At 43.4% G+C, this 26,723-nt stretch overlaps 15 protein-coding genes across 15 annotated transcripts; 8 read left to right on the top strand and 7 right to left on the bottom strand. All coding sequences in view use genetic code 12, as the record gives it.

Annotated features, from left to right (window-relative positions):
• Positions 1–102: 102 nt before the first annotated feature.
• MAK10 (N-alpha-acetyltransferase, non-catalitic subunit) lies at positions 103–2,223 on the top strand (the record flags this gene model as incomplete). Its single annotated transcript, XM_006686889.2, has 1 exon — positions 103–2,223. The coding sequence occupies one exon, from the start codon at positions 103–105 to the stop codon at positions 2,221–2,223; it is 2,121 nt and encodes a 706-aa protein (XP_006686952.1).
• Positions 2,224–2,488: 265 nt separating this feature from the next.
• On the bottom strand, positions 2,489–3,925 carry PSN45_004566 (uncharacterized protein; the record flags this gene model as incomplete). Its single annotated transcript, XM_066158322.1, has 1 exon — positions 2,489–3,925. The coding sequence occupies one exon, from the start codon at positions 3,923–3,925 to the stop codon at positions 2,489–2,491; it is 1,437 nt and encodes a 478-aa protein (XP_066014419.1).
• A 213-nt stretch (positions 3,926–4,138) lies between these two features.
• On the bottom strand, positions 4,139–4,405 carry TIM9 (protein transporter tim9; the record flags this gene model as incomplete). Its single annotated transcript, XM_006686892.1, has 1 exon — positions 4,139–4,405. One exon carries the CDS (start codon positions 4,403–4,405, stop codon positions 4,139–4,141), a length of 267 nt encoding a protein of 88 aa, XP_006686955.1.
• A 154-nt stretch (positions 4,406–4,559) lies between these two features.
• On the bottom strand, positions 4,560–5,954 carry SLM5 (asparaginyl-tRNA synthetase; the record flags this gene model as incomplete). Its single annotated transcript, XM_006687292.2, has 1 exon — positions 4,560–5,954. The coding sequence occupies one exon, from the start codon at positions 5,952–5,954 to the stop codon at positions 4,560–4,562; it is 1,395 nt and encodes a 464-aa protein (XP_006687355.2).
• Positions 5,955–6,087: 133 nt separating this feature from the next.
• Positions 6,088–7,029, top strand: PSN45_004563 (histidinol-phosphatase; the record flags this gene model as incomplete). Its single annotated transcript, XM_006686893.1, has 1 exon — positions 6,088–7,029. One exon carries the CDS (start codon positions 6,088–6,090, stop codon positions 7,027–7,029), a length of 942 nt encoding a protein of 313 aa, XP_006686956.1.
• A 24-nt stretch (positions 7,030–7,053) lies between these two features.
• PSN45_004562 (prolyl-tRNA synthetase) lies at positions 7,054–9,093 on the bottom strand (the record flags this gene model as incomplete). Its single annotated transcript, XM_006687295.1, has 1 exon — positions 7,054–9,093. The coding sequence occupies one exon, from the start codon at positions 9,091–9,093 to the stop codon at positions 7,054–7,056; it is 2,040 nt and encodes a 679-aa protein (XP_006687358.1).
• A 352-nt stretch (positions 9,094–9,445) lies between these two features.
• DED81 (asparagine--tRNA ligase) lies at positions 9,446–11,101 on the top strand (the record flags this gene model as incomplete). The annotated part of the gene is made up of 1 exon (XM_006687297.1): positions 9,446–11,101. The coding sequence occupies one exon, from the start codon at positions 9,446–9,448 to the stop codon at positions 11,099–11,101; it is 1,656 nt and encodes a 551-aa protein (XP_006687360.1).
• Positions 11,102–11,257: 156 nt separating this feature from the next.
• Positions 11,258–12,646, top strand: ARG4 (argininosuccinate lyase; the record flags this gene model as incomplete). Its single annotated transcript, XM_006687299.1, has 1 exon — positions 11,258–12,646. One exon carries the CDS (start codon positions 11,258–11,260, stop codon positions 12,644–12,646), a length of 1,389 nt encoding a protein of 462 aa, XP_006687362.1.
• Positions 12,647–12,702: 56 nt separating this feature from the next.
• On the bottom strand, positions 12,703–13,224 carry PSN45_004559 (uncharacterized protein; the record flags this gene model as incomplete). Its single annotated transcript, XM_066158321.1, has 1 exon — positions 12,703–13,224. One exon carries the CDS (start codon positions 13,222–13,224, stop codon positions 12,703–12,705), a length of 522 nt encoding a protein of 173 aa, XP_066014418.1.
• A 1,267-nt stretch (positions 13,225–14,491) lies between these two features.
• On the top strand, positions 14,492–16,477 carry PSN45_004558 (uncharacterized protein; the record flags this gene model as incomplete). The annotated part of the gene is made up of 1 exon (XM_006686895.2): positions 14,492–16,477. One exon carries the CDS (start codon positions 14,492–14,494, stop codon positions 16,475–16,477), a length of 1,986 nt encoding a protein of 661 aa, XP_006686958.1.
• Positions 16,478–16,919: 442 nt separating this feature from the next.
• Positions 16,920–20,128, top strand: gpi1 (pig-Q; the record flags this gene model as incomplete). The annotated part of the gene is made up of 2 exons (XM_006686897.2): positions 16,920–18,790; positions 18,934–20,128. 2 exons carry the CDS (start codon positions 16,920–16,922, stop codon positions 20,126–20,128), a joined length of 3,066 nt encoding a protein of 1,021 aa, XP_006686960.2.
• Positions 20,129–20,167: 39 nt separating this feature from the next.
• Positions 20,168–21,223, top strand: PSN45_004556 (uncharacterized protein; the record flags this gene model as incomplete). Its single annotated transcript, XM_006686898.1, has 1 exon — positions 20,168–21,223. One exon carries the CDS (start codon positions 20,168–20,170, stop codon positions 21,221–21,223), a length of 1,056 nt encoding a protein of 351 aa, XP_006686961.1.
• Positions 21,224–21,414: 191 nt separating this feature from the next.
• On the bottom strand, positions 21,415–22,164 carry PSN45_004555 (uncharacterized protein; the record flags this gene model as incomplete). The annotated part of the gene is made up of 1 exon (XM_006687303.1): positions 21,415–22,164. The coding sequence occupies one exon, from the start codon at positions 22,162–22,164 to the stop codon at positions 21,415–21,417; it is 750 nt and encodes a 249-aa protein (XP_006687366.1).
• Positions 22,165–22,687: 523 nt separating this feature from the next.
• PHO8_2 (vacuolar alkaline phosphatase) lies at positions 22,688–24,331 on the top strand (the record flags this gene model as incomplete). The annotated part of the gene is made up of 1 exon (XM_006687305.2): positions 22,688–24,331. The coding sequence occupies one exon, from the start codon at positions 22,688–22,690 to the stop codon at positions 24,329–24,331; it is 1,644 nt and encodes a 547-aa protein (XP_006687368.2).
• An 83-nt stretch (positions 24,332–24,414) lies between these two features.
• Positions 24,415–26,190, bottom strand: TPO3 (spermine transporter; the record flags this gene model as incomplete). The annotated part of the gene is made up of 1 exon (XM_066158320.1): positions 24,415–26,190. The coding sequence occupies one exon, from the start codon at positions 26,188–26,190 to the stop codon at positions 24,415–24,417; it is 1,776 nt and encodes a 591-aa protein (XP_066014417.1).
• Between the last annotated feature and the right edge of the window lie 533 nt (positions 26,191–26,723).

Here is a 26,723-nt window from a genome sequence, read left to right as displayed (position 1 = left end):
TTCCTGACGTATATAAAACAATATAATTAATTCTAGAATCATTTCATATAGTCGCAAAATCTCACCCAGAAAAATTGTGTATTCACATCTTGGAACATCGCCATGAACGATTATGTTGATATCACCGAAGATTTCTTCTCTTCAATATCTCAGATATCAAACAACAGAGTAGTGAAGTCTCCATTTTTTGACCTCCTCGAGGGAACACGAGCAATAGAGATTAATAATCCTCGTTTAGATACTGGATTGATCCCCAATGAGTTGAGCGCTGCTGAATTGAATTTCGAATGCCTGAAGCCAATATCCGAATCCGAGCTTCTGGGGCTAATGAACAAGTTATTCAAACTCTTAATGAGCTGGTTCAGTAGTTCCTCATTGCCATTGACAGTCTTGAGCTGTCGTTACGTCGAAGACATCGTCCATGGGTACACGATGAGCTTGGACAGAGGAATAGAAACATTCAGCCTAGGTGACGGAGTGTACAACCGTGTGTTGAAGAGCTTTGTGGTGGGATTGAGCAAGTTCATAGGTATCATGATAACGGTGGGAAATACTGTGTTATATGAAGATGAAGATATCACCACCAGAAACATGGAGTTAGACTTTCTTACGGATATCATGGTGGATGATGTCCTTAATGATCTTGAGAGTGCCATCGGCTTAGTGAAAAGAAGTGCAGCTCAACACAAGGAACATATTATTAAACAGTTGATGTTGTTACAGGATTTGAACAGTTTGCCTATACTATCGAATTTACAAATAAACCTTTTCGGTGTACCAGATCTTAGACAACTCCAAAGCTTCCAGGATATTTTGAATAGAGGAATTGAATGCTTGAAATTTATTGCCGACCACAAACAATTTTATGAGACCCAAGAATTACCAGTTGGCAGTGTTTCAAAATGGGTTCAAGCATCGTTGGGTAATAGGCATATTCCAGGTGATGTTTACGACATTGGATTCGACGAAACTTTCAAACAAATGACCAACGTATTTGAGCAATTGAAACAGATATTCAGGAAAACCAACTATATCAAGGACATTGAAGCATTGGACTTGTTCTTAAAGTACGATATTCAACATATGGTGAATGAGTACCATGTGATTAACAAGGGAATTTTCCAATTATTTCTTATTAGAGAAGACCAAAGTATATTGGGTTCTGTTTATCATCTAAGTGACTTAACGTTGGACTTGATGAACCACGTCAACGTTTTCAACTGTAACGTATCAAATCCTAAAACATGGAACTTGAACAATGCCGATACAGAACTAGTAATGGACGCATTGAGCCAATTACTTAAAGACCTTGAAGCAGGAGTATACCAAAATTTGACTGTTTACGCTAACAACCGGTGTCGGCAGAGACAATTGATCAACAAGAACCTTTTGGTATGGGACTCTTTACAAGTTCAATCGGAGAACTTTGAGATGGAAATCTACAATAACTACAAAATCGGTGATAAGTTGTCCGACACCGATGAAAACGCTTTGCCAATCAGCTCGTTTATTTACTCCACAAAGTTGGAATTAATGATTGAGTTTTTGCTTATTGGAATAGAACTAGAGTTGTACCGGGAATTTGAAATCTATTCAATCTACTGGTATATCAACTACCTCACCAAAGTCTACATAAATCATTCCACCGAAAGGCTCTTGAAGTTCAACAAGTATAAAATATCCAAAATCGTCGCTAAGAAGAAAAAACTGAAGAACAAGCAAGAACTTGAGCAGAAACGGGAAAAGCTCACCAAAATCAATGAGGCACTTCAGCATAAAATCGATTATTGGAAAGGCTTTCAAAGACTCATCAATTCCGTGTGCCTATTGTTAAATTACTTGCAAAACCAGAAAATGATTAAATTCGATGATCTTACCGCCAATTTCATCACCAGTTTCGAGAGCTTATTCAGGTTAAGATTCAAGCCATTCGAATCCATAGGAGTGCCATCTCAACTTACCTTCGCCCAATACTCCCTGTCTTTTGCATCAGATGTGTCTCAAGATGAAGTCATCAACAGTTTGAATATGGCCAAAGAAGCATTGGTGGAGTACAACAAATCGGTCACAAATGACAATGAGAAACAGTGGATTAGCTCTCTCGTCAAAACATGTTTCTCATACATTTTGGAATTGAAAGGAGGCAAAAATGTCTTTGAAGTATCGCCAGGATACAATACATACTTCCCAAAGTTTACGGCAAAACTTCCCGTTATAGAGTAATTAATATATCATTCGAATCTCACAATTGATCGATGAGCTTTTTGGAAGTTTCAGTTGATTCCTTTATTTGCCGATGGTTTTCTTGGACCCTTTTCAAATCATTGTAAATCTTTGTGGTCGATTCGTTTATCATCTGCAACAATCCTCTTGTTTTGGTTAACACCTGTATTTGTTTATCATAGTCTTCCTCCATTGTAGTAGAATGATATTTCGAAAAAATTCGCGTCCGATTACAGCATCAAATCATCTATATTACACTAACTAATTACATTTCAGCTTCTTTGAACAATTTAAAAGTATTTACAGCATCATCTCTCATTGTTCTTGCCAAGTTGACCAAGTCTTTATCCGAGTGGTTAAACATGATGCAGTTGGCAAACATAAGCATAACGTCTCTTTCTAGTTGCTGTAACAGGTTATAGCTTTCGTCAGACTTGCCCTTAACTGCTTTCATAATGCTCTTTAGGTCCTTGGGCTCGTGTATAATTTCGTAGTAATCAGGAACTTCTCTCTTGGAAACCGGCTGCAAAAATAATGAAGAGAACCTATGAGATTGGATATTGTTGATGAGGTTGATAGCAATTGTTTGGAATCTCTTGTTACTGCCAACAGCAGGGGACATAGACCGTTTTCGAGAGCTTCTACGTGGAGAATCCAAGGCCTTTTTGTCGTCTTCATCTTCATCCACGGGGTTATTTTTCTGGTCTTCCTCATCTTCTTCTGCCTCACTTTCTTTCTCTTCATTTTCTTCTTCTTCCTCTTCTTCCTCAACGTCTTCCTCTTCTTCAACGTTCTCCTCTGCCGCTTCTTCTTCATCTCCTTTCTCTTCTTCTTCGTTGTCTTCCTCTTCCTCCGGCTCAATTTCTGCCACTGGGGCTCCTTCACCATCATCCTCATCCTCATCCTCCTCGTCTTCCTCTGGCTTTTTCTTAGGACTTGGTTTCTCCTCCTTGAAAGACCGTCTGGAAAGTCTTCGGGATGAACGGAGTTTTGGAGTCTCTTCCTCCTCCTCGTCTTCTTCCTCCTCCTCCTCGTCTTCTTCGTCTTCTTCGTCTTCGGCATTATTATCCTCGTCTTCATCTTCTACCTCGTCTTCTCCCGTAGTTTTCGTACCATCAGCGGAGTCGACTTCCATGCTCGAGCCTTCCTTATCGTCGTTGTTGGTCTCCTTGGCTTCATCACCCGATTGCTCACTTTCTGCATTATTAACTTCAATATCGCTCTTTTCAACGTCAGCAGGCTCGTTCTCTTCCACTATGACACTAACGTTACCGCGATGCTTCATCTGTTCTCGGTCTGTGATCTCTTTGGCACCCTGAATGAGCTTACCCAAATCATTGACGTTCCTGACCAAAAACTCGGAATATCGCTTTGTGGCTGTCACCAATATTGACTTCATGATATGAGGATACTCCTCGCTGTTGGCAAAAATCCGGATCAAGCTGCCCTGAACCTTCATGAACTTCTTGAAGTCACTGTTCTCTATGAACTGGATCAACACTTCTTTAGAATTCATGGTTTCTTCTGGTATGGGTCTTCCAAACATATCTCTATACGTAGCAGTACAAGCTCTTAATTGTGAAAGAAAGGTGGTGACATCAACTCTAACGTTTAGCGAGTCGTATCGCCGTAACATCTTGTTGACGGTCGACGCTACAAGTATTTGCAGCAACCCCATTTTCATGCATTCTGTCTCATTCATGTTGTTGATGTAGCGATAAATTCGAGCATTTCCAGTGCGAGGTGAGCACTAGAAGTATGAAAATCACCATTTTGAACTTTGGCACTCTACAAACGTTGATGGTGTGACATGTCATAAGACTCGTATTGTATATCAAAAAACCGGAGTTTCTATGTACGATGGAAGAAATATATACAAAATAAAAACATGGTACAGTGAGATCAAAGGTCAGGTTTAACGGTTTTGCATGTTTTGCATCAACAAAGCATTCTGTTCTTGGAATCTCTGGCCCACTCTTTCACTGTGTTTCAAGAACTTTTCGGAACATTTCATAATACAAGTGGTTTCCTTGGTGGTCAAAGAACCGGTGGTGAAGTCATTAACACAGTCATCGAAACACCTGGAGACCAAGTTGGAGTATAATCTCATGAAGTCTTTCATTTGTTTTTGCTCAACAATCTGTTGGAACTGTTGTTGTTCCTTAACGTTTAATTGGTCCATGGTGGTGTGTTATATGGGTTAAACTAGATGGTTTGGGGAGAAGAAAAAATTCGCTTTGAAAATTTTCATCATTATGTGAGCACGGCGTATACACTACTTTATTTGGTTAGACAGTTGCTGCAACTATTTACAAGAATTCTACCACCACGAATGCCTAACAATCGCAGGTCTCTGGAGCCCGGGGGAATGTGACGACGTCTCTGACATTCTCAAGCCCCGATAAGTAGAGCATGAGTCTCTCGAGTCCCATGCCAAACCCTCCGTGGGGAACACTTCCATTGAGTCGAGTAGATAAGTACCAGTCCATTTCCACAAGATCCATGTTTCTGCGGTTCATTTCTGCCACAAGCACCTCGTAGTTATCCTCTCTCAACGAACCACCAATCAACTCGCCAATGAACGGGAAGATCAAGTCGAAACATGCGACTGTGGGGGCTGAAATATTGTAGTTCTTACTATGAGGCATGTAGAATGGTTTTTGGGATTTGGGGTAGTCAGTGATGAACACAGGCGAGTGGAAATGGTCCCCTGCTAGCCACTTTTCGTCCTCCGTCAGAATCGAGTCTCCCCACGCAAGACGACCTTTCAGTCTGCCTTTTAGTTTCACCTGGTTAATGAGGTTGATGGCCTCATCATAGGTTATGACAGGCCAGTCATTTTCGGCCAAAATCGAGTTCCACCTGACCTCGATTAGCTCCCGGTCTGCTTTGTTGTAACGAGAGTTCAACACGTCCTCGCGGTTGTTGGAGAGCTGTGAGGTGAGGTGCCGAATCATCACTTCGGTGAACCTGGTGAGTTGCGACAACTGGGAGATGTACGAGATCTCCGCCTCGAGCATCCAGAACTCACTCAAGTGACGGTTGGTGTTGGAGTCCTCTGCTCGAAAACACGGCGTCAATGTCCATACACGGTTCAAGGAAGGTGCCAACACTTCGAGATGCAATTGGGTAGACACCGTCAAATACGCTGGCTTACCGAAAAACTCGTGTTTTACCGCCATCCCGTCCTTCACAACTTCCTTGGGATTCAAGGGTTCTATCGTGAACTGTTCTCCACCACCTTCACAGTCAGAACTGGTTATCATTGGAGGAGTGACTTTGGTAAAACTGTGTTCTGCAAAAAATACGTTTAATTCATGCTCCAAGAACGACCTCAACCGCAAAACAGACGCCAACGTCGATGTTCTGTGTCTCAAGATGGGGATACTTCTCAAAAACTGGAGAGATGTCTCTTTTTTCTGGATGGGGTACAGGTCTTGGACGTTTCCTATAATCTTCAAGTGGTGAGAATCGTCAGCTGGATCAAACGTAACTTCAAACAGTTGTACACCTTTGGACTCGGCCAAATCGCCGGAAATCTCAAGGCTCTGGCCCACCTTCAAGTCGTACTGCGCCAATACCTGGTCTGGGTGACGGAACACTATGGGTAAGGTTTTGTAGGTGGAACCATCTGAAAGGTCTAAAAAGCCGATATTCTTGAACTTTCGGATGGACTTGACATGGCCCGCAACCTGGAGGCGCGAACCTACTGCAGGCGGATGCTCAAGCATCTGCTGTATAGTACGCGGGAGCGTCGACACCCACGCCACCTGCAACCGTCTTGGTGAACGTACTGTTCGTACAAACATGGTGCTAGTGAGAGCAGAAAAAACCGCGCGACTTTTGCAACTCACCTCCACCACAATGCATTCACATCATTCACACAGTGGACTGTACGTCAGCCACGCGGTGGACGACTTGGACCTGGTGGTGGCCAAGGCATATGTCATGGGGTTTACCCAGTTCTGCTTAACGGAGCACATGCCCCGATTTGACTCCAAGTACATGTACCCAGAAGAGATTGTTAAGGGCTATGATTGTAAGACACTAAACACCATATTTGAGCAATATGAAACCCATGCCCGCCGCTTGCAGCTCGAGTACAAGGATAAGATGATGATATTAGTGGGGTTCGAGGTCGAAGGAGCAGACTTGGACCATATTGAACATGCTGTAAAGTTAAAAAGTAGGTTTGACATGATAGTAGGGTCTGTTCACCATGCGTTGGGTGAACCCATTGACTTTGACGAGGACTTGTGGCGAAAGGCCCGGGATCACACGGACCTGAAGACGTCCCGAGAGTTGTACAAGCGGTATTATGAGATGCAACATACTATGATAGACAAGCTTAAGCCTGATGTGGTGGGACATTTTGACTTGATAAGTCTCTTTCAGCCTCAGGATGATGTAGACCCAACAACTGGCAAGAATGTGATGAATATAGACATGGAGACTGACTGGCCTGAAGTTTGGGCCCAGATCGTTAAGAACATTGAATTGGCAGCCAGTTATGGTGGATTATTCGAGTTAAATTCGGCTGCTATAAGGAAAGGATGGGCCACGCCGTACCCCAAGCCGGTGATAGCCCACGCCATCTTGGATCACGGGGGGCGGTTCTGTTTGTCGGATGACTCTCATGGAATGAAGCAGATAGGCCTTAATTATCATAAAGTGTTGGAGTATGTCAAAGAGTTGCAGCTTAAAGAGGTGTATTATTTGGTTAGAGAAGATCATCACACAGTGGTGTGTAGCATTCTGACACAAGAGTTGGAGAAACTGCCGTTCTGGGATCAGTACAAAAACTAGCACTGTACAAGTTATATATATTAATTAGTAAGATCTTCCAAACATACAGTAATTTACGGCAGCTCTGTCACACTTGACACACTTCTGGCCCTCCTTCAAAGTAGGCTGTTCCTTTGGAATACACAAGGACTTGGCTCCCATCGATGGGGCCTTTTCATCCACTTCTTCATCTTCTCCATCATCCTTCTTAGCAGAGGAATCCTTGATATCGTCTTCACAGTCAGCATCTCCACACCATGGGGACAAAATGACGTTTTTGGCGTTCAAGGTAGGCACAAAGTCCTTCCATTCGTTGACAATGACTCTGTGTTCGTCAAATTCCTTACGAGCATTGGCCAATAAGCTGTACTGAATCTGGTCCAACACTTCAGGAATACGCTTCTCCAAGTCAGCCAACTTGACCACGCTCTTTTCTCCGTTATCACGTCTGACCACAGTAACTTGTTCTTGTTTCATGTCTTTAGGACCAAATTCGACTCTCAATGGGACACCCTTCAATTCCCAGTCGGAGAACTTCCAACCAGGCGAATAGATGTCTCTGTAGTCACCAAGAGCTCTAATGTCAGCATACTTCAATCTCTTTTCAATGATGGCAGCCCCATCGTTGATAGCTTTTCTTTCTTCGTCTGTAGTCTTGGAGGTAATACCAACGGGAATCACCACCACTTGGTTTTGAGCAACACGAGGAGGCAAGACCAACCCCTTGTTATCCGAGTGAGTCATAACCATCACACCAATCACACGGGTGGACAAACCCCAGGAGTTTTGGAAAGCAAATACCTTGGGCTTATCAGCACCTTCAGGATTTTCAACAGAAATATCAAACATCTTGGAGAAATTGGTACCCAAATGGTGAGAAGTAGCTCCTTGAATACCTCTACCAGTGGCTGCAATATACCCTTCAACAGTGGTGGTGTAGTCTCCACCGGCAAACTTTTCGTTTTCGGTTTTCTTACCTTTGATCACTGGAACCGCCAACAATTCTTCGTAGATTCCCGCGTACAAGTCTAAGATTTGATCAACTTCTTCAGTGGCTTCAGCCCGGGTCAAATGGGCAGTGTGTCCTTCTTGCCATAAGAATTCACGGGTTCTCAAAAATGGTTGAGGATGCTTGAATTCCCATCTGACCACAGAGTTCCATTGATTCAACTTCAAAGGCAAGTCTCTGTGAGATCTAACCCACTTGCTGTAGTATGGGTACATAACGGTTTCAGAAGTAGGTCTAATGGCAATGTGTTCTTCCAATTCGGAACTACCAGCACGAGTAACCCAAGCAACTTCTGGAGCGAACCCTTCAATATGGTCTTTTTCCTTTTCCAAAACTCTAGAAGAAACAAACATTGGGAAGTACGAGTTCTTCACCCCCATTTTCTTGATGCGAATGTTGAACCAGTCTTGAATGGTTTCCCAGACAAAGTAGGAGTTTGGTCTCAAAATGTAACATCCGGAAACATCATAGTAATCCAACATTTCACCCTTAGTGACAACTTGCGAATACCAGGTAGAAAAGTCCTTGGCCTTGTCCACGTTAATACCAATCAACTTGGCATCTTCGATTTTAGCAGCATCCTTATCCTTCTTCTTGACTTCCTTCTTTGGAGCTACTTCAGTCAATTCATCAGCTGAAAAGTCGACAGCAATCAAATCAACGCCAATGGATTCCAAGAATGACACAACAATTTTAGCTGGTAAAGAAGCTTTGGAGCTCTCAGTAGACAACTCCAAAACGGTGTCCTCAGGTGCCTTAACGATGCTCTCATCGATCACAAACTTGACCTTTGCAGCTGAATCTTTGTTCAAATTAGCAATGGAAAATTCCTTTGGAGACGTAGCAAAGAACTCTTGGATCAAGTCTTCTTTGGCCAATCTTGGTTCCTTAACTCCAGCAGCTTTGGCAATCACATTGGAAGGAGTTTGAGTTGATTGAAGAGCAAACACTATCACAGGAACAGGGGTGGCAGTCTTTGCGGTCTTTGGTTTGAAAACTAAAGTCTTCGTGGGAGTGGCCGACTCACTGGATACGGTGGCCAATGATAAAGCCGCTAAGGATTGTTCTAATGCCATTTATAAGAGGAATAAGTATTTGGAGATTGAACAGATTTTCTTTGAAAAGTGCGAAGATAAAAATCGATTTCGCAGCTTTGGCTGGGAAGATGATCCATGGAGAATATGGGAAATTGGGAGGGTATATTTGGGGGCAAAAACTCTCTAGTCAATTCCTTCTGGTAGTGAGGACTATACTCTTTTTTTTTTGAATAATTTAGCTGCTTCAGTGACCCCGAAATACAATAATATTAAAGAGACTGCGCTCACAATTACCCGTACCCTGCGTAAAATCTAGCACCTTGATGTTCCTGGTGGTGTGCGACTTTTTGACTCATGTAATCGTTGAAAGATTTTAAAACTAACCTTACCAATGTCTGTTTACGTTAACGAAAAAACAGGAAAAGACGCCGTTGAAATAACAGGCTCGGAAGATCAGCCTTTTCAAACTCCAGCATTTGCCCTCTTTGTGAAGCCAGAAGCAAAGGTGTTTGTGCACAAACAGGTTGAAGAGTCAGACGAGTTCGCGTACTCAGAGATATCTGCTTCTGCTTTAAAGAAGGCTAAAAAAGGAGCCGAAGGTTTGAAGAAGAAACAAGAAAAGCAGTTGAAGGCACAAGAAGAACAGAAGGCTAAAACTGATGAACAAGCCAAGAAATTGGCTGAAGTGGAGTTGATTACCATTGAAGAAGATGAATCCTTACCTACTGCCAAAAAGATCAAACTTAGACACATACAAGAAAACATCAACGCTAGAGTTTCTATTCAAGGTTGGGTACACCGTTTGAGACTTCAAAAGGGCTTTGCTTTTGTCACCTTGAGAGATGGTACTGGATTCATTCAATGTGTTTTAACCGGTGATTTAGCCAAAGCCAAGGTGACAAAGGAATTAACCTTGGAATCCACCCTCACCATCAAGGGTGTGGTCAAGAAGTTACCAGAAGGTAAGTCTGCTCCTGGAGGTGTTGAATTGCAAACCGATTACTACGAAGTGATTGGTTTAGCACCAGCTGGAGACGATGCGTTCTTGAACAAGGTTCAAGAAAATGCCGACCCTTCCTTGTTGTTGGACCAACGTCATTTGACCTTGAGAGGTGAAACTCTTTCTGCCGTTATGAAGGTCAGGGCCGTGTTGTTGACTGCATTCAGAAGGTTCTTCGCTGAAGAAGGTTTGACTGAAGTCACTCCTCCATGTATGGTGCAAAACCAGGTTGAAGGAGGTTCTACTTTATTCAAAATGGGCTACTACGGCGAAGAAGCTTACTTGACCCAGTCATCTCAGTTGTACTTGGAGACTTGTTTGGCCGCTTTAGGAGACGTTTATTGTGTTCAAGAATCGTTCAGAGCTGAAAAGTCTCACACCAGGAGACATTTGAGTGAATATACCCATGTCGAATCCGAATTGGCATTCATAGACTTCGACGACTTATTATCACACTTGGAGCGTCTTTTGACCAAGTCGGTACAATATGTGCTTGAAGATCCAGTTGCAGGTCCCTTGATCAAGCAATTGAACCCTAACTTTGTTCCTCCAACAATGCCATTCAAGAGAATGGAATACATTCACGCTTTGGACTGGTTGAACGAGCACAACATTCCTAACGAAGAAGGCGAACCGTTCAAGTTCGGGGATGACATTGCTGAGGCCGCAGAACGTAAGATGACTGACACCCTTGGTGTCCCAATCTTGTTGACCCGTTTCCCAGCTGAAATTAAATCCTTCTACATGCAAAGATGTAAAGACGACCCCAGAGTCACCGAGTCGGTCGATGTGTTGATGCCAAACGTCGGTGAAATCACCGGGGGTTCCATGAGAATCTATGACTACGATGAGTTGATGGCTGCGTTGGAAAGAGAAAATCTCGATAAAGATTCCTACTACTGGTTCACTGATCAAAGAAAGTATGGTACTTGCCCTCACGGTGGATACGGGTTGGGAACCGAAAGAATCTTAGCATGGTTGTGTGACAGATTCACAGTCAGAGATTGTTCCTTATACCCAAGATTCACAGGAAGATGTAAGCCATAATTTATAGTATGTGATTTAATAGATGTATATCCAAACCTGTATGAGTCACGACCCAATTGGGTAATGAAAAATTTGGCCAAGCGCGGTGTTGAATCATCGGGTTATCTGAAAAATTTACATAAACTCAACATTTGGACTTAATCCACAAAAAACAATATGTCAAAACCAACAGAGAACAGATTATGGGGTGGAAGATTCACCGGAGCCTCGGACCCCTTGATGGACTTGTACAATGCCTCCTTACCATACGACCAGAAAATGTATGATGCAGATTTAACTGGAACCAAGGTTTATACTGAAGGATTGCAGAAGCTTGGATTGATAACCAGTGACGAATTAACCGCCATCCACAAAGGGATTGAGGAAATCAGAAATGAATGGCAAACCAATACCTTTGAGGAAAAGGCCGGTGATGAAGATATTCACACTGCCAATGAAAGACGATTAGGGGAAATAATTGGGAAACATATTGCTGGAAAAGTGCACACAGGAAGATCAAGAAACGATCAGGTAGCCACTGATATGCGGATCTTTGTTCGTGAGAACTTGGAGAAGTTGTTGGAGTTTTTATCTGGGTTCATTGGTGTTCTTACCAAGAGAGCTCGGCAGGAAATCGACGTTTTGATGCCAGGGTACACCCATTTGCAAAGGGCCCAGCCAATCAGATGGTCCCACTGGTTGTCGTGTTATGCTACTTATTTCACTGAAGATTACAAGAGATTGAAGCAAATTTTGGTCAGAGTCAACCAGTCTCCTTTAGGGGCTGGTGCGCTCGCAGGCCATCCATATGGAATCGATAGAGAATTCCTTGCCAAGGGCCTTGGGTTTGATTCTGTCATTGGTAACTCTTTAACAGCTGTGAGTGACCGTGATTTTGTTATTGAAACGCTTTTCTGGTCCACTCTCTTCATGAACCACATCTCCAGATTCTCGGAGGATTTGATCATCTACTCCACTGCTGAATTTGGGTTTATCAAGTTATCAGATGCCTATTCGACTGGTTCTTCATTGATGCCTCAGAAGAAGAACCCTGACTCGTTAGAATTATTGAGAGGAAAGAGTGGTAGAGTTTTTGGTTCGCTTTCGGGGTTCCTTATGTCTACTAAGTCTATTCCCTCCACTTATAACAAGGATATGCAAGAAGACAAGGAACCATTATTTGATGCTTTAACCACCGTCGAACACTCGATTTTGATTGCTACCGGGGTAATTTCTACCTTGACCATCAACAAACAAAGAATGGAAGGTGCTTTGACCATGGACATGTTGGCCACCGATTTGGCTGACTACTTGGTAAGAAAAGGGGTACCATTCAGAGAAACCCACCACATCTCAGGTGATTGTGTTAGAACGGCTGAGGAATTAAAGCTCTCTGGAATCGATAAGCTTTCAACTGCCCAGTTCAAGGAGATTGACTCCAGATTTGAAGCAGACGTTAAGGAGGTGTTTGACTTCGAAGTTAGTGTAGAAAGAAGAGATGCTATAGGAGGAACGGCAAAGTCCGCAGTCCTTGCCCAGTTAGAAGCTTTAGAGGCCCAATTATAGGTTCACAGGTCCAGCCTGTGGTGTATTGGCAATATAAATATAATTCCACTCTCTAGTCATATCATATTTTCAAGCTTCTTACTAAGTCGACGTAAGAACCGCAGCAGTTTGGTCTGCTTGAGGTCTTGAGTTTGATATTTCTGGATCAACGTTTCGCTTAGCTGGGGCAACTGGAAGCGTTCCGGACGCTCCTCAATGCCACTTTGCAAACGAGTGGTTGGTGATACTGTGCGATTGAGGTGTAGTCCATCTTTGTTCTGGACACCCTTGGAGTGCCACGGTGCTATCTCACTAAGGTTCATATGCACGGTATCCGGCTTCCAGTACAAGTCCAGCTTACCAGCCAGCTGCTGCGCCAAGCGAGCCTCAAGTTTCTGGGAGTGTTTGGTCACTTCGTCCAAATCAATTTCAAGCGGAAAGTACGCCTGCTTCATGGGCGTGGTTTTACAGTTGAATGTAGGACTCTCGGGAGGAGTGACCGAGCTGCTACCGGTTCTGTGGCCCAAGCTAAGGTTACTGGTGATAGAGCTCCGATAGGTGTGGTCAACCGAATTGGACCTTTTGTGGGAACAGTTCATGGTGGGTTTTTTTGAATTCGACAGGGCCAGTTTCCCTATTTATAAATTCTACTGCAATGGACCGCCTTTTTTAGAGGCGATGCAGTTTCAAAGGACCCTTTTGGCGTATTAGCTCTAAAACACAAACACAATTGATTGCTTCCTCGGCATATTCTTGCAGAACCCTGCATTTACCTAGAAAAACTATTGTTTCGTGAAAAATACCCGGTAACACTTGGGTGCTTCCATTTACGAAGTGTATGGCGGGTGTGCTATGATGAATCCCAAATAAGGAATTGTATACGCCAAGCGTTTCTGCGTTCTGGGTGCAACTTTTGCAGATGTGATGATACCAAAAAGTAATTGGTTTCATGACCTAATGTCTGTGTTATGCATATTAATGATGTGTGGATGGGAACCTCTCTGCCATTCGTCTGTAGGGCAGCTGCATTCTTCACAAGATCTGCTCACTAAGCACATTCACTTACATATCTCCACCTCCATCTATCATTAAGTGCTTTGAGACTTGTCTTGGCTAGGCCAGTGCCCCGATAGACACAAGAGATTCTGGTTCTCGACTGGCAAGTTTAACCAGGTAAAAGACTTAAAGGCAAGGTTTGGATAGTCTAGACTCGAGGAGAATAGAAGATTTCTGAAACGCAAACTGATATGGCAAAATGGGCGTGCAAAGGCATATCATTCTGACCAATTTATTGCCAAATACAAAGCAAAAGCAACTAGGTTGGAATTGCCCAACTGGGTTCACACTTAAATCAGTTGCAGGCAGGAATTCAAATAAACTAACCACCACCAATTTTATATGCTTGAAACCACTGATTCTGACTATTCGTTAATAATCCCACCGGAACCCCGTCTTGGAAAGTGAGAAGGGGACATGTAAGACTTCCTTCACACTTAAATGGACAATATGCTGCAAAACTCCCCCAGGGCCCATACTCGACCCCCAAGCGGTGCATCGCACAGTGCTGGCCCTTACACCCACTGGAAGCAGATATCACACACAGTTGTGGTGCCAGTCAGATGCACCGCCCAAATCACGCGACAATTCTAACAACGGCTCCACACCCAAGCACGGCCGTACGGTTGTACGGTAGTACGACCCCCCTTTGGCGGTTCAGGGATGTGGCTTATGTATCAAAAGTCGTGCGCGTGCTGTGGGATTTGTTTTTACGCACTGATAACTGTTGCCGTACCACCCAAGCATTACAAACAATTCTGCAAAAGCTTGACCACTTGACCCACCCAGCAATTGGTTCTCGTAAGCTCTATGTCCCGTTCCGAGCAGCATCCGTTGCTTGACAAGAGGCGTCCCTCTGTCAAATTCAGAGATGTAACGGTCAATTCAGAAGCCGATTTGGAGCACACTTTCAATGATATTTATGATGCTATTGCTGACGACAACCTTTTGGACGATGAAGAGCTCGACGAAGATGCGATCTGGCTTCGTGAACAACGTACGTTGAACAAGACGTTGCATTGGTTGAAAAGGCCATCGTTATTCATCTTGGGAATCAATGTGTTTGTGTTTGCCTTTGCAGATTTGACGGCGGAGAGCACTCGACAATTGATTTATTTCAAATTGGCCTGTAACAGTTTACTACAAGAAAGTGGAAGCGGACTGTGTGACGCTGCACAGGCCGAAGTGATGGTATCTCATATGAAGGCGTGTTTTGGAGTGGCTGCTAGTGTTATCGCTTTGTTGGTGATGACCAAGGTAGGGTCGTTATCAGACCAATACGGGCGTAAATACTTTATGGTTGCAGTGGTACTCGATATCTTTTTAACAAGAGCCTTAAAGTACTACTTGTTGTCAAGATATGACCACTTGATGTTCAAATGGTTGGTTTTTCTGGAGGCTCTTGCTAGTATTACTGGAGGTATGATGACGTTTATGAACTTGGTCAACTGCTATATTGCGGATATCGCAGACTACCATGAGCGGAGTTATTTCTTTGGAGTGGGAATCTCCTTTTTCTATGCGGGGGTTTCCTTGGGTCCTGTGAGCTCTTCGTTCTTGATGGAGTTTACAAAGAAGTTTAGAGCCGCCAGACCACAGGTCATAGTGGCCGATGCAACCATCAATGCAGTCGAACCCTATGAGTGGGATCCGTTGAGGTTGGAATTGGTTGCGTTTGCCGTTTGTCTGGTGCTTGCTATCTTTATGTTACCGGAGTCAAGACCAGAAAAGTCGAGGAGAAGGTCCAGAAGCCTTTCAGTAATCAGCCGAACCACTGTTGGCGCAGAGGACCAAAAACCACTTAGTTTGCACACCATTACTTCTAAAGTTGTGGGCTCAATCACCACCTACTTTAGTCCTTTAAAGCTTCTTTGGATTCCAGAAGAATTCAAGCCTGTGAACTACACCGATGGTAGATTTTACCGGGAAAGAATGGCAGTGATTCTTCTAACCACTTGTGATTGTTGCTTGACTTGTATGAGCACAGGGTCGGGGCAGGTGTTTATGTTATACGGGATTTTGAAGTTCAGCTGGAGCGCAGGCACGCTTGGTTATGTTCTTTCGATCACGTTTGCGGCCAAGGCCTTCACGTTGATAATCTTGGCTCCATTCTTGAACCATTTCGTTTACCACAAGGTGTTCCATTTCAAAGTGATGAAACGTCAATTAGACATGCTTGATTTTGTTAACATTACAGTTGGATTACTGGTTGATGCGTTGACATTGTTCTGGTATCCGTTCATCAATACTACGCCAGTATTTCTTGGTGTACTTGGACTTTCGAGTTTCTCAGCGTTGGCAAGTCCTTCCTTAAACTCAGCTATTGTCAAATATTACCCAGACTCTCAAACCGGGGCACTCTTCTCTGCCATATACTTGGTAAAGAACATTTGTAACATCACCGTGCCCGTCTTGATGCTCACCATCTATAACTATTCCATCACCGATTGGAATAATCCCGGAATCTTGTTTCAAATCATGGCCGCGTGTCTTTTGATGTTGGTGGGCTTTATGTTCATAGTGAAGAGGCTTTTGAACTTGAGTGGTACTTCTTCGGCCGAGGTGCTAACCCGGACCAGCTCGTTCAGTCGGTCTAGAAGTAATTCAGTTGCCCACTCCCGAAGTGGGTCTATAAGTTCTGTCAATGTGACTATTCCTGCTGCAGGCGCCTCTTCTGATTATTTCCAGAGCGCTGATTCGGGTTCTCGAGCAGATTCAGAAGGCAGCCCTCAGAAACTTGCTAACCCCATGAGCAACACCCTTAAGAAAAATAGCTCTTTTTCTGGAAACGTTTGAAAATACTTAGTTCAATCCCTCTAATTCAATTCATTGTGTATGTCTTAATTTTATCCAACCGCGACTGACTTTTCACTCTGATTTAACACCACTGAATGAGCTTTAAGTGGAGTTTGCAATCAAATAACCTTCAAGACCTCGACCCTGCTTCTGTTCCTGTACTGGTATTGAATCTTGTATACATCAGATTGGTTATTGTACTTTCAAGTGTTTCATTTGCTTTTTGTCTCATCCATTTTACTATACGCTTTGCTGTCACTGAGCGATACCACATAGCTCAATCCGATCCACAAACGAAGGAATCAGCCATAGACCCTGATTCAGACCCAGAAGAAGCTCAGATAGGCCACCTCTCGCCATTACGACACCGCCGGGACTTCTACCAGAATTTGAATAACAGTTCCCAGTACTTACGGAGAGATAGTTTTACTCAATTCCAGTAATGAATTATCATGTATTCTTCCCGAAGGATTTGGTGAAAGAATTGAAGCATAGAAACACAGATCTTGTATTGCTCGGGTTCAGATACGACCGGGCCGTGGTTTGCTTGAAATTTATTCCTTTACAGTTTGCAAACGGAATCGATGAGCTACGGGAAACGGAGGATTTCAAGCATATAGAGATTGTTGGATCGACTATTTCACGAGGAATCTTTAACATTACGTACGGAGACTATGGTCTCCCTGTGTTGGAGTCGAACGACGATGATGACACTTTTTCTGTGATTATGTTTAAGCCTCCAAATTACAGAAACCTTGAATACTTCTCTTTACGACCCATTCTGCTCCAGTCAATGGGGACCAACGAAGTCAACTCTGAGACGGTAGATTTGAATGGATGTTTTACCAATAGCTACAAATCCCCGTCTACTTGCTCGACAATTTCAGATCAAGATACTTTGGATAAGATTAATGGCGTGTTAAAGCTTCGATTCCAATTGGAGTCTCTACTCAAAGAAATGAGCGTTCTTCTGGAAAGAACGTCTTTCGGGATGGAGATTTTTCCCAAGTTATGGCGATGGATATTTTCATTGTTGTTTACGTTGGTTTCATGGTTGGTGCTCACTATCCAAATGTGTACGGTTTTCTTGATGAGAACCATCAATGCACCTTTATTTGGTGTCAGTTTGGTGGATGTGAGTCAGGTGTTTCGGCAGCTAGATTTGCGCCTAAAACAAATAACCTATTTTCCGATCCAGTTCTTATGTTATTATGATAAAAGCATCTTGTACAAGGACAAGTTGGTGTTGTTGAAGGAGTTGGGTCTTCCTGATTTTAATTTCAATTTGAACATCAATAATTCCAACTACATAAACCTTTACAACTCGGTTTGGCTTATTGTCAACGATGTATTGCTAGGTGCCACTACATGGAATGTATTGGTTAACTATGGCAACCCTATCTCGGTATTTTTGAATGAGTATGTCTTTGAGAGGGTCTTATTTTCCGATTTCCATAAATTGATTACATGGATTTCGTACAACCATCCGGCCGGGTTCAAACTCAATAACGAGCTAGGGAGCTTTATGGGATCATTGTTTTTATGGAGTCTTAATTCATGGAAAGTAATAATTCAAGAAACCATTCTTTCGGAAACCAATAAACGCTTCTCGGTGACATTAACCAATGTTTTATGTCACCTTGGAGTCACGTTTTTACTTGCGTTTATTCTTGATATCCTCAACCTAACAACCATCCACATTGTATGGTTTTATCATACGTCAGCAAGAATCTACCAGAAGCAAGTTGAAATCCTCAAGTCGTTGTTCCAGTTATTCCGAGGAAAGAAGTATAATGTATTGAGAAACAGAGTGGATCACCTAGACAATTATTCTCAACCTAACGAGTTCTTAGAAGTTGATCAGCTTCTTCTAGGAACATTGCTTTTCATGATATTAGTACTATTACTTCCTACAATTTTTGCATTTTACTTGACCTTTTTCATGATCCGATTGTCTAATATCTTGGTACTTAATTTCTTTGAGAACCTCCTCATTATAATCAACTTTGTACCAATCTTTGTGATCTTGCTCAAGTTCAAAAATTCCAGTAGACTCCAGGGAGGATTGAAATTCCAAATTTTGGACAAGAAACTCCCAAATTGTAGCTACTTGGAACTATCTAACAAATCATTAACATATTCAGAGATCTTTAAGAATTTTGCAGCCTTATTCAAACGACTCAAAAATTTCAGGACATCGATACTCTCGGTATTCTTTAAAGGAAACTTGATCAGCTTGAATCACCAACACTCCTTAAAGTTCAATTATCTCATGCTTCCTGAAAATGTAGAAAAGTCCATTGATATATGGAAGTATTTCACAAACACTTTATAGGCCCAAAATAATGCGCACGAGATTACGCAAGTTCAATATCCCTTAAATTGGTAACAGTTACAATGAAAACACGGCTAACCTTTAATATAAAGCTAATTCGAAGCATAATAACACAGTATAGACAATCACACAACCGTCCTCAAAACGATAGATCGATTATTGATGAAGCATTGAACCTATTTGCCCCCAAACAAGCTCCTAAAAATACGTCTAATTACAAGCCATCAATATTGTCTTCTGTTGCCTATGGACCGGTTTCAGAGCAATATCAGACAAAAATAACCAGAGAACCCCAAGACGTCGATGCCTTCAAAGTCCGAACAGATTTTAGTACGGGCCGCTTGGTGAACTTTCTTGATGTTGTCTCATTGCCCCGTGACATGTTAGATTTGAATAATAAGATCTTGAAGTCAACCGACCTGGAGTTCAGACAGATCATAGGGGAAATAAGGGACCAGGAACAACTCGTCTACATATTCAAGTTTCTCTATTTACAAGATAAGTTGAATTTGAGCAAACTCACAACCATTGTGCTAAACAAGAATTTACGCAACTTGAGCTTGTTACCGTTTGATTTGAAGCATCCAGAAGACTCCATGCTCAACTGGCCTGCGTTGGACTATACAAAATTGAGGGTGACGTTATTAAGAAAGTTTCAAACGATGCACAAACCGCTTCACATTGTAAAGAATTTAGAACAAAGCTTTGATCACGACTACCTTCCTTCGATGAGGCTGAAGGAACTTCCTCAGTTCTACGAGAGAACGATCTGGAAGTATTATTTCGAGTACGTTCTGCACATGAACAAACACAAGGACGAATCATATTTCATTCACGAATTGAACGATTTGTACCATTCTTTCACGATCTGGGAGTCTTCTAAGCTCAAGAGTCTCCCTATTTCAACGGAAATCTTGAAGGTGCACAAATCCATGAATCGCCTCCAGCAATTGTTTTTCAAGATTTGCAGCCAAGAGTCTGTAAACCGATTGATCAACTCTCAGTTGCAGAAGAATAAGTACTCAGATCTTTTGAACGTGTTGAAGAAAATAAGTATCAACTACAAGTTCTACAGTTTCGGGGAACTCGAGGATACGTCCATCGAAACTCGAGCCACCTACTACATGGTGATTGACTCTCTCGAAAAGTTATTGGTGCACAAGATTGTACCATTCGCCAAAGGAGAAGACGTCAGTGAGCTTGTGCTGGAATTGAACGAAATTAAGAAGATTATCACCAAATTTGAGGCTTCCGACGATATTCATGAAAATAACTGGGACGATAAGTTGGTGCTTTTGAGTAGTTTTTTGAAGTAGTTAATAAATGCGCGGGACGCTTGAAAATTTACAAAACCCATGAAGATCTTATCAGATAAAGATGTTTCAAAAGTATTGGAAGACGTCACCAGAGACACTCTCCTAAAGGTATACCAACCGCATTTGCTTGAATCATTACGGAAACTCTCGCAAACTCCAGAGTCGTTGCCCGGCCGAATCGTGCAAGCCTCTACAACTCGCAGCTCTGATTCAACTCATTTATTCATGCCTAGCGTAGCACCGTCGGAAGTGGGTCTCAAAGTCATTACAGGAGGCCCCACAAACTCCAAGAAAGGATTGGGGTTCGTGGGATGTGTTCTAGTGTTGGACGAGCATGACGGGTCATTGTTGGGGGTTTTAAATGGTAAAACTCTCACAGCATTTCGCACGGCTTTGGCCAGTAGTATACCAATGGTCAGGGTATTGGACCCATTCGAGTGTGAGATTTTACCTCAGGTGTCGGTGTTCGGGTCCGGACTCCAGGCGTATTGGCATGCCAAGTTGACGGTCATTCTCTATGGTGATAAAATTCAAACAATAAATCTCATCAACAAATCCTTACACAATGCTGAGGTGCTTCAACAAACACTTGCAAAAGAGTTCCCGAACAAACTGTTCACGGTGTTGCTGTACGCGGATGAGTCTCAGGCCGAAGATGTTCATCGGGCTGTTTACCACAGCAGTATCATTTTGGGATGTCTCCCGTCCACAGAAGCAGTTATCAAGAAGAGCTTCCTCAACCCCGACAAAAACGTACCCAAGTACATAAACTTGATTGGCTCGTACAAACCACACATGCTTGAGTTGGACCTGGAGGTGATTCACAGCGAGTTCAACGATGGCACACGGATCATAGTCGATTCCAAAGAACACTGTTTACATGAGTCTGGCGAGTTGGTGCAAAGCAAGCGTACTGCTGAAAACTTGATTGATATCGCTGAGCTCTGCTCGCAGGGCTCCGGTGGTAGCGTCCGTGTAACTAGCAGGTCCAATATCACCATTCTGAAACTTGTGGGACTTGCGACGATGGACGTATCGATAGGCAAACTTCTTCTTCGTCGTAGCCATGGCGGCGTTGAGATCGGTGAGTTTTAGGGAGTGGCTACATGTACATGTCCAGTATTGTAGCTCTGACCCCATTTCAGGTTTACAATATCTGCTTTCGGGGTGTGTGGGTTTGACCCATACACCCGCATTTAGGGTCTACAAAATCGACTTTCAGCATATATTGTGCTTCTCCGGTGCATGTGACCCAGAAGACTATGTAAGACTCAAATCCTGCTTGCCTAAAATATACTGTACGGTTGGGATTCTCCACTGTGGCCGTAGAACTTACCAGAGTCTGCAGCAGTTGTTTTGCTGATGACCGCCAAACTTGCAGCCACCGAAACCTCTGGAGGCATCGCGCCTTCAAACCCCTTCGCCATATCTGTGGCAACCAATCCAGGACACAACAAAACGGTGACCGAATGCTTTACCAAGTCGACATCGGAACCGGCATTTTCTTTTGCAATTTGAACTCCCAAGTGGTTGAGGGCGGCCTTGGAAGCACCGTAGGCGTTAAATCCCTGCCCTCCTCCTGGAGAAACCTCCCAGCCCACTTGGCCCACGGTGGAAGAAACAAAGGCAATTTTCTTGGTGCCTTTGCCCTTGAAAATGTATGGGTACGCCGCCTTATAGGCCTTAGCAGGACCTCCAACATTGACGTCAAGGATCTTTTGATACTGGTCGGCATCGAATTCTAATGAGGATTTGCTGGCATCAGAGCTGGATATACCTGCATTGTGTATAAACACGTCTACCCCGTTGGGAGCCAAGGTGTCGAGAACTTTGAAAGCAGCTTCAAATTTAGCATATGGATCCTGCATGTCGATCAAGATGGTTTTCACATTTGACCCCAAAGATTCCAATTTTTTGGCAGACTGGTGGTCTCTAGCAGTAGCAATCACCAAATTAGTGGGGACTGCACTTAAAACTTTAACATAGGCATATCCTATTCCTCGGGATGCACCGACAACTAAGTAGGTGAAAGACATTGCAAGGGTGCGACAAGTCCGGGGATTCGGCCAGTTTAAATAGTCCCAGCACCAACTGGTGGGGTACGTGGTGGCTTACTAATGTGCATGAGTTCTGACCCATGCACCCAGGTCTGACGTACTTTTGGTGGGAACTGCAAAGAGCTTACTAATACGCGTTTTCACAGCATTAGCGCGGATTACTTGTGTGCTTCACACTATGAGTTTAATTTACCAGCATTGTGTAGCCTCCGGAATAGCTAGCTTACGTTTGCCATATTTACTAGAAAATGGATCGGATCGTAATGGCCTTGCACCAGCTCAAAAAGTAAGTCCTCCTCTTGTATAATGTAAACCAATTTTCACAGTCACGTCAGACCCAAGTTGAGGTTCCTTATACAAATTGTACCTCGCCTACCGAAACTGTAGGCACACGGTCATAATCAGTATAAGTGATAAACTCAAGCAACACTGGCGTGTCCGTACCACCGATATCGAAGGTTTCAGTCGCGGCTCAAAGAGTCAATTATCTTATCTTGTCTGCATGTTTGACACTAAACCCTTGCTCGGAGAAGAAGCTCCTTCCGTATATAATACAACCCACCGGAGGAAGACCGTGTATGCTGTCCTCAAGGCGGTAGCGGTGGCCATTTTGGTTGTTTCGGCGTTGGTGTACTCAGGAAGCTCGAGCCATAAGCCAGCTCCCAATAAGAAGAACATCATATTCATGGTGACCGATGGAATGGGCCCTGCGTCGCTCTCTTTGGCCCGGTCTTTCAAGCAGTTCAGAGACGACTTGCCCATCAACGATATTTTGGCTTTGGACAGACATTTGATAGGGTCGTCCAGAACTCGCTCTAGTTCGTCATTGGTCACAGACTCAGCCGCTGGCGCCACTGCTTTCTCCTGTGGACTCAAGTCGTACAACGGGGCCATCGGCGTCGACCCCAGCAAAAATCCCTGTGGAACCATTTTAGAGGCGTTGAAATTACAAGGGTATTTGACAGGATTGGTGGTCACCACCAGAATTACCGATGCCACACCTGCCGCCTTTAGTTCTCATGTGGACTATCGTTTCCAAGAAGACTTGATCGCCGAACAACAATTGGGCGAATATCCATTGGGAAGAATGGTGGATTTGATTATTGGAGGTGGCAGATGCCACTTTTTACCAGCGTCTGTGGACGGAGGATGCCGTGCTGACTCGAGAAACTTGATCAAGGAGTACACTGAAAACGACATTTGGTCGTACGTGGGAAACCGGCAACAGTTTGACGAGTTGGACGGCGGGAAAAATGTTACTTTGCCGTTGTTGGGCTTATTGGCTACTTCTGATATTCCTTACGACATTGACAGAAACCCTAAACAATATCCTTCCTTGGCCGAACAAGTCAAGGTGGCGTTAACAGCCTTGTCCAAGGCCACCGAAGACTCTGACAAGGGGTTCTTTTTGTTGATTGAAGGCTCTCGTATTGATCATGCTGGTCATCACAACGATCCTCTGGCTCAGGTGAGAGAAGTTTTAGCTTATGACGAAGCGTACAAGGAAGTATTGAAGTTCATCGAAGACTCGGACGTTGAAACTGTGGCTGTGTCCACCTCTGACCATGAGACCGGTGGGCTTGTCACCTCCAGACAAGTATCTCCTTCGTATCCAGATTACATTTGGTATCCCGAAGTGCTCTTGAATTGTTCACATTCGGGTGAGTTTTTGACATCCAAGATTGTTAGTTTCACCCGGTCAAACAGCGATGCTAAAGTTGTTGAAGACTTCATCACCAAAGAGATTTTCCAGAATGATATGGGAATTCAAGACGCTACTGCCCAAGAGGTAAAGGATGTTAAGGAGAATCTCAGTACTCCGGGTCAGTTACTCTACGTTTTGAACAACATGATCTCATTACGGTCTCAAACTGGATGGACTACCCACGGCCATTCAGCCGTTGATGTCAACATCTATGGGGCAGTTTCCAACTTTGGATCTATCAAGACTCAATTGTATCAATCGGCAGAAAATGTCGGTCTTTTGGGTAATCACGAGAACATCGAGATTGGTAAGTTTATGGAATCGGTTGCCGGAGTTGATTTGAGTAAAATCACCGAATTGCTCAAGGATACTAAACACCATCCTTCTTCAGTTGATGAAATCAACGCCAATTCATTTGACCAATATCATCAAACCCAATAACTTGTTCATGCAAATAAATTAAATTGTTAAATAACTCTATAAAATCATTAGTTTTTCATGCAGACATAACGGTCTAAGGTAAATCAGTCGACAACCATTTGAAGATTGGCAGAATAGTCTTCTTTACACATTTTAGCTCTTAAGCCTCTACCGTATCTGTAAAAGGCAAAAGGAATTAACATCATACCCAAGGAAACGAATGCCAATAACCAACTTGCCCATTGTAAACCCAACTTGTTATACATCTGGGTAACAAACAAGGGAAAGGCAGCACCACCAGATGATCTAAGAAACACCTTGGTACCCAAGGCACTAGCAGCAAATTTATGGTAAGTATCCAAAATATAGTTGTTCAATGAGTAGTAAAGTAACACCATACCGAACCCAAAGGCAATACCAGAAGATGCTGGACCTACCCAGATTATATGCTTGTACGACGTGGCACCCAAGATGAATAACGAGATGGCGGGGAATGGTGCACCAATCATGGCACCCACCAATCTATCTTCTGGCTCTGGCTTTCTTCTCCTTATCATTTTATTGTAAGATTTTTCCAATAATGGAGTTACAAGCAAAGCAAGGAAAGCTCCAATCAAAATGGGGATATACATCAATCCCACCTTGGCGTCATTGAATCCATATAACTTACCAAAAATAACTGGGTAGGCAAAGAAAAATGCATACAACAAGGCATAAATCAAGGCTATGAATGCACACACCAAAACCAATACGGGTTCTTGAATCACAAACTTCATGGGACGGTAAAATACCTCGTTCAACAATTCGTTAAACGACATTGGTCTTGCTTCCTGCTCAGTCATGATCTTTTCATTTCCGGTTTCTTTTCTGAGCTTTTTGGCTCTTCTTTTCAAGATTACGGGAGCATAGGTTTCAGGAACGAGTGACACCGCAATCCACATAACACCAGCAAATGCCATGTTGACCCAGCACATCAAATCGTATCTACTCGAATAGACGCTGATGAACCCATTGACAATACCTCCAAGTACGGGACCGGAATAGGGACAGAAACTAAAGAAAGCAATAGCCAAACCTCTGGTCTCATTGTGGATATCACAAATGGAAGCACCCACAATCGTCAAGGCCGAAGAACTAAAGCACCCTTCCAAAAATCTGCACACCAAGACGGTACCAATATTGGGAGCAAGAGCAACGGGGATGTTGAATATCACATATAACATGAATGAAAAAAAGTACACTGGTCTTCTTCCATACTGTTCAGATAACGGGGCCCAAAGTAAGGGACCAACCGAGAAACCAAGAACCATCAACGAAACTGCCAACGTTGACACTTCGGTGGAAACACCAAACTTCTCGTCGATAAGTGGCAAACCACCTGCCAAACTCGAAGATCCATATGCGGCCTGAATCACCAATAACGAAAAGATAAGTGTGTAGAGAGTTCTTATCTTTAAGCTCCAGTTAAGAGGGTTTTCAGGGTCGCGGTCCTTGAAGGTAACAAACTCGATTTCCGGGTCGTACTCTTCATGGTCTTCTTCCTTTTCAGAAATAATTGACTGACGTCTACCTAACGAATGTAAGGTTTCCACCTTAACCAAACCAGTTTCTGTTTCCAACCGATATTCTTCTGGGAAAATGGGATTGGACACGGGAGGAGCATTGAGATCCTTATCCGGGATGTTGGAGGCAATACCTTTATCATACAACGATTGATATGTTTCTGTTCTAGTTTTGGTCAAGGTATTGGGATTATTGGTGGGAGTTGTATCTAGCGATAACTCTGAGCGAGCATCTGTGTTTGTTTCGGTCTTATAGGCAAAAGGTTGATTATCATCATCTAGCTCTAAAGAGCTTGAATTGTTAGAATGGTAAGACATGATGATATTAGAAAACAGGTAATAAATGAATATAAAAACAGGCAAGTTAAGGGGCGGTGGAGGGTTTTTATAGTTTGTGATAGTTTTGCAGTTACTTGCCGCTTTTCCAGAAGACCGGAACTAAGTCTTGTCGGATGAGGATATCCGGACAGGTGGTTAAACGATAAACTGATCCTTTTCCGAGGGTCCGGAGTGGCTACTCCGGCTAATATGGACACCTAAATAGGCCAAATACGACTGTCGGTAGGGGCTTAGTAGAAAGCCATCCGCAGGCTTTCCGGCACCATTCCGGGAGCAAGAGTACGCACTAAGCCTCGAGGGCCGCACTAAACTTCAGGTATCCTTCCCGGAATGGTCTCCCCCGGATTGCTCTGGTGCTACCCTCGGAACACCTCGGTGACCCTCAAACCCTTTACCCTACATCCGACCGGATCATCCCACTTTTTCCACCCATTTCCGACCGCATCTATCCCTACTAATTTCGCCCGTTTTTCCACGGCAAACGGCTATGATTACCACTATCTACTTTAAGC

The sequence above is a fragment of the Yamadazyma tenuis genome, chromosome 6 (genome assembly GCF_029203305.1).
Source record: "Yamadazyma tenuis chromosome 6, complete sequence".
NCBI lineage: Eukaryota > Fungi > Ascomycota > Pichiomycetes > Serinales > Debaryomycetaceae > Yamadazyma > Yamadazyma tenuis.
Note: the sequence above shows the minus strand (reverse complement) of the source record. Positions and strands in the feature narration are given on the sequence as shown.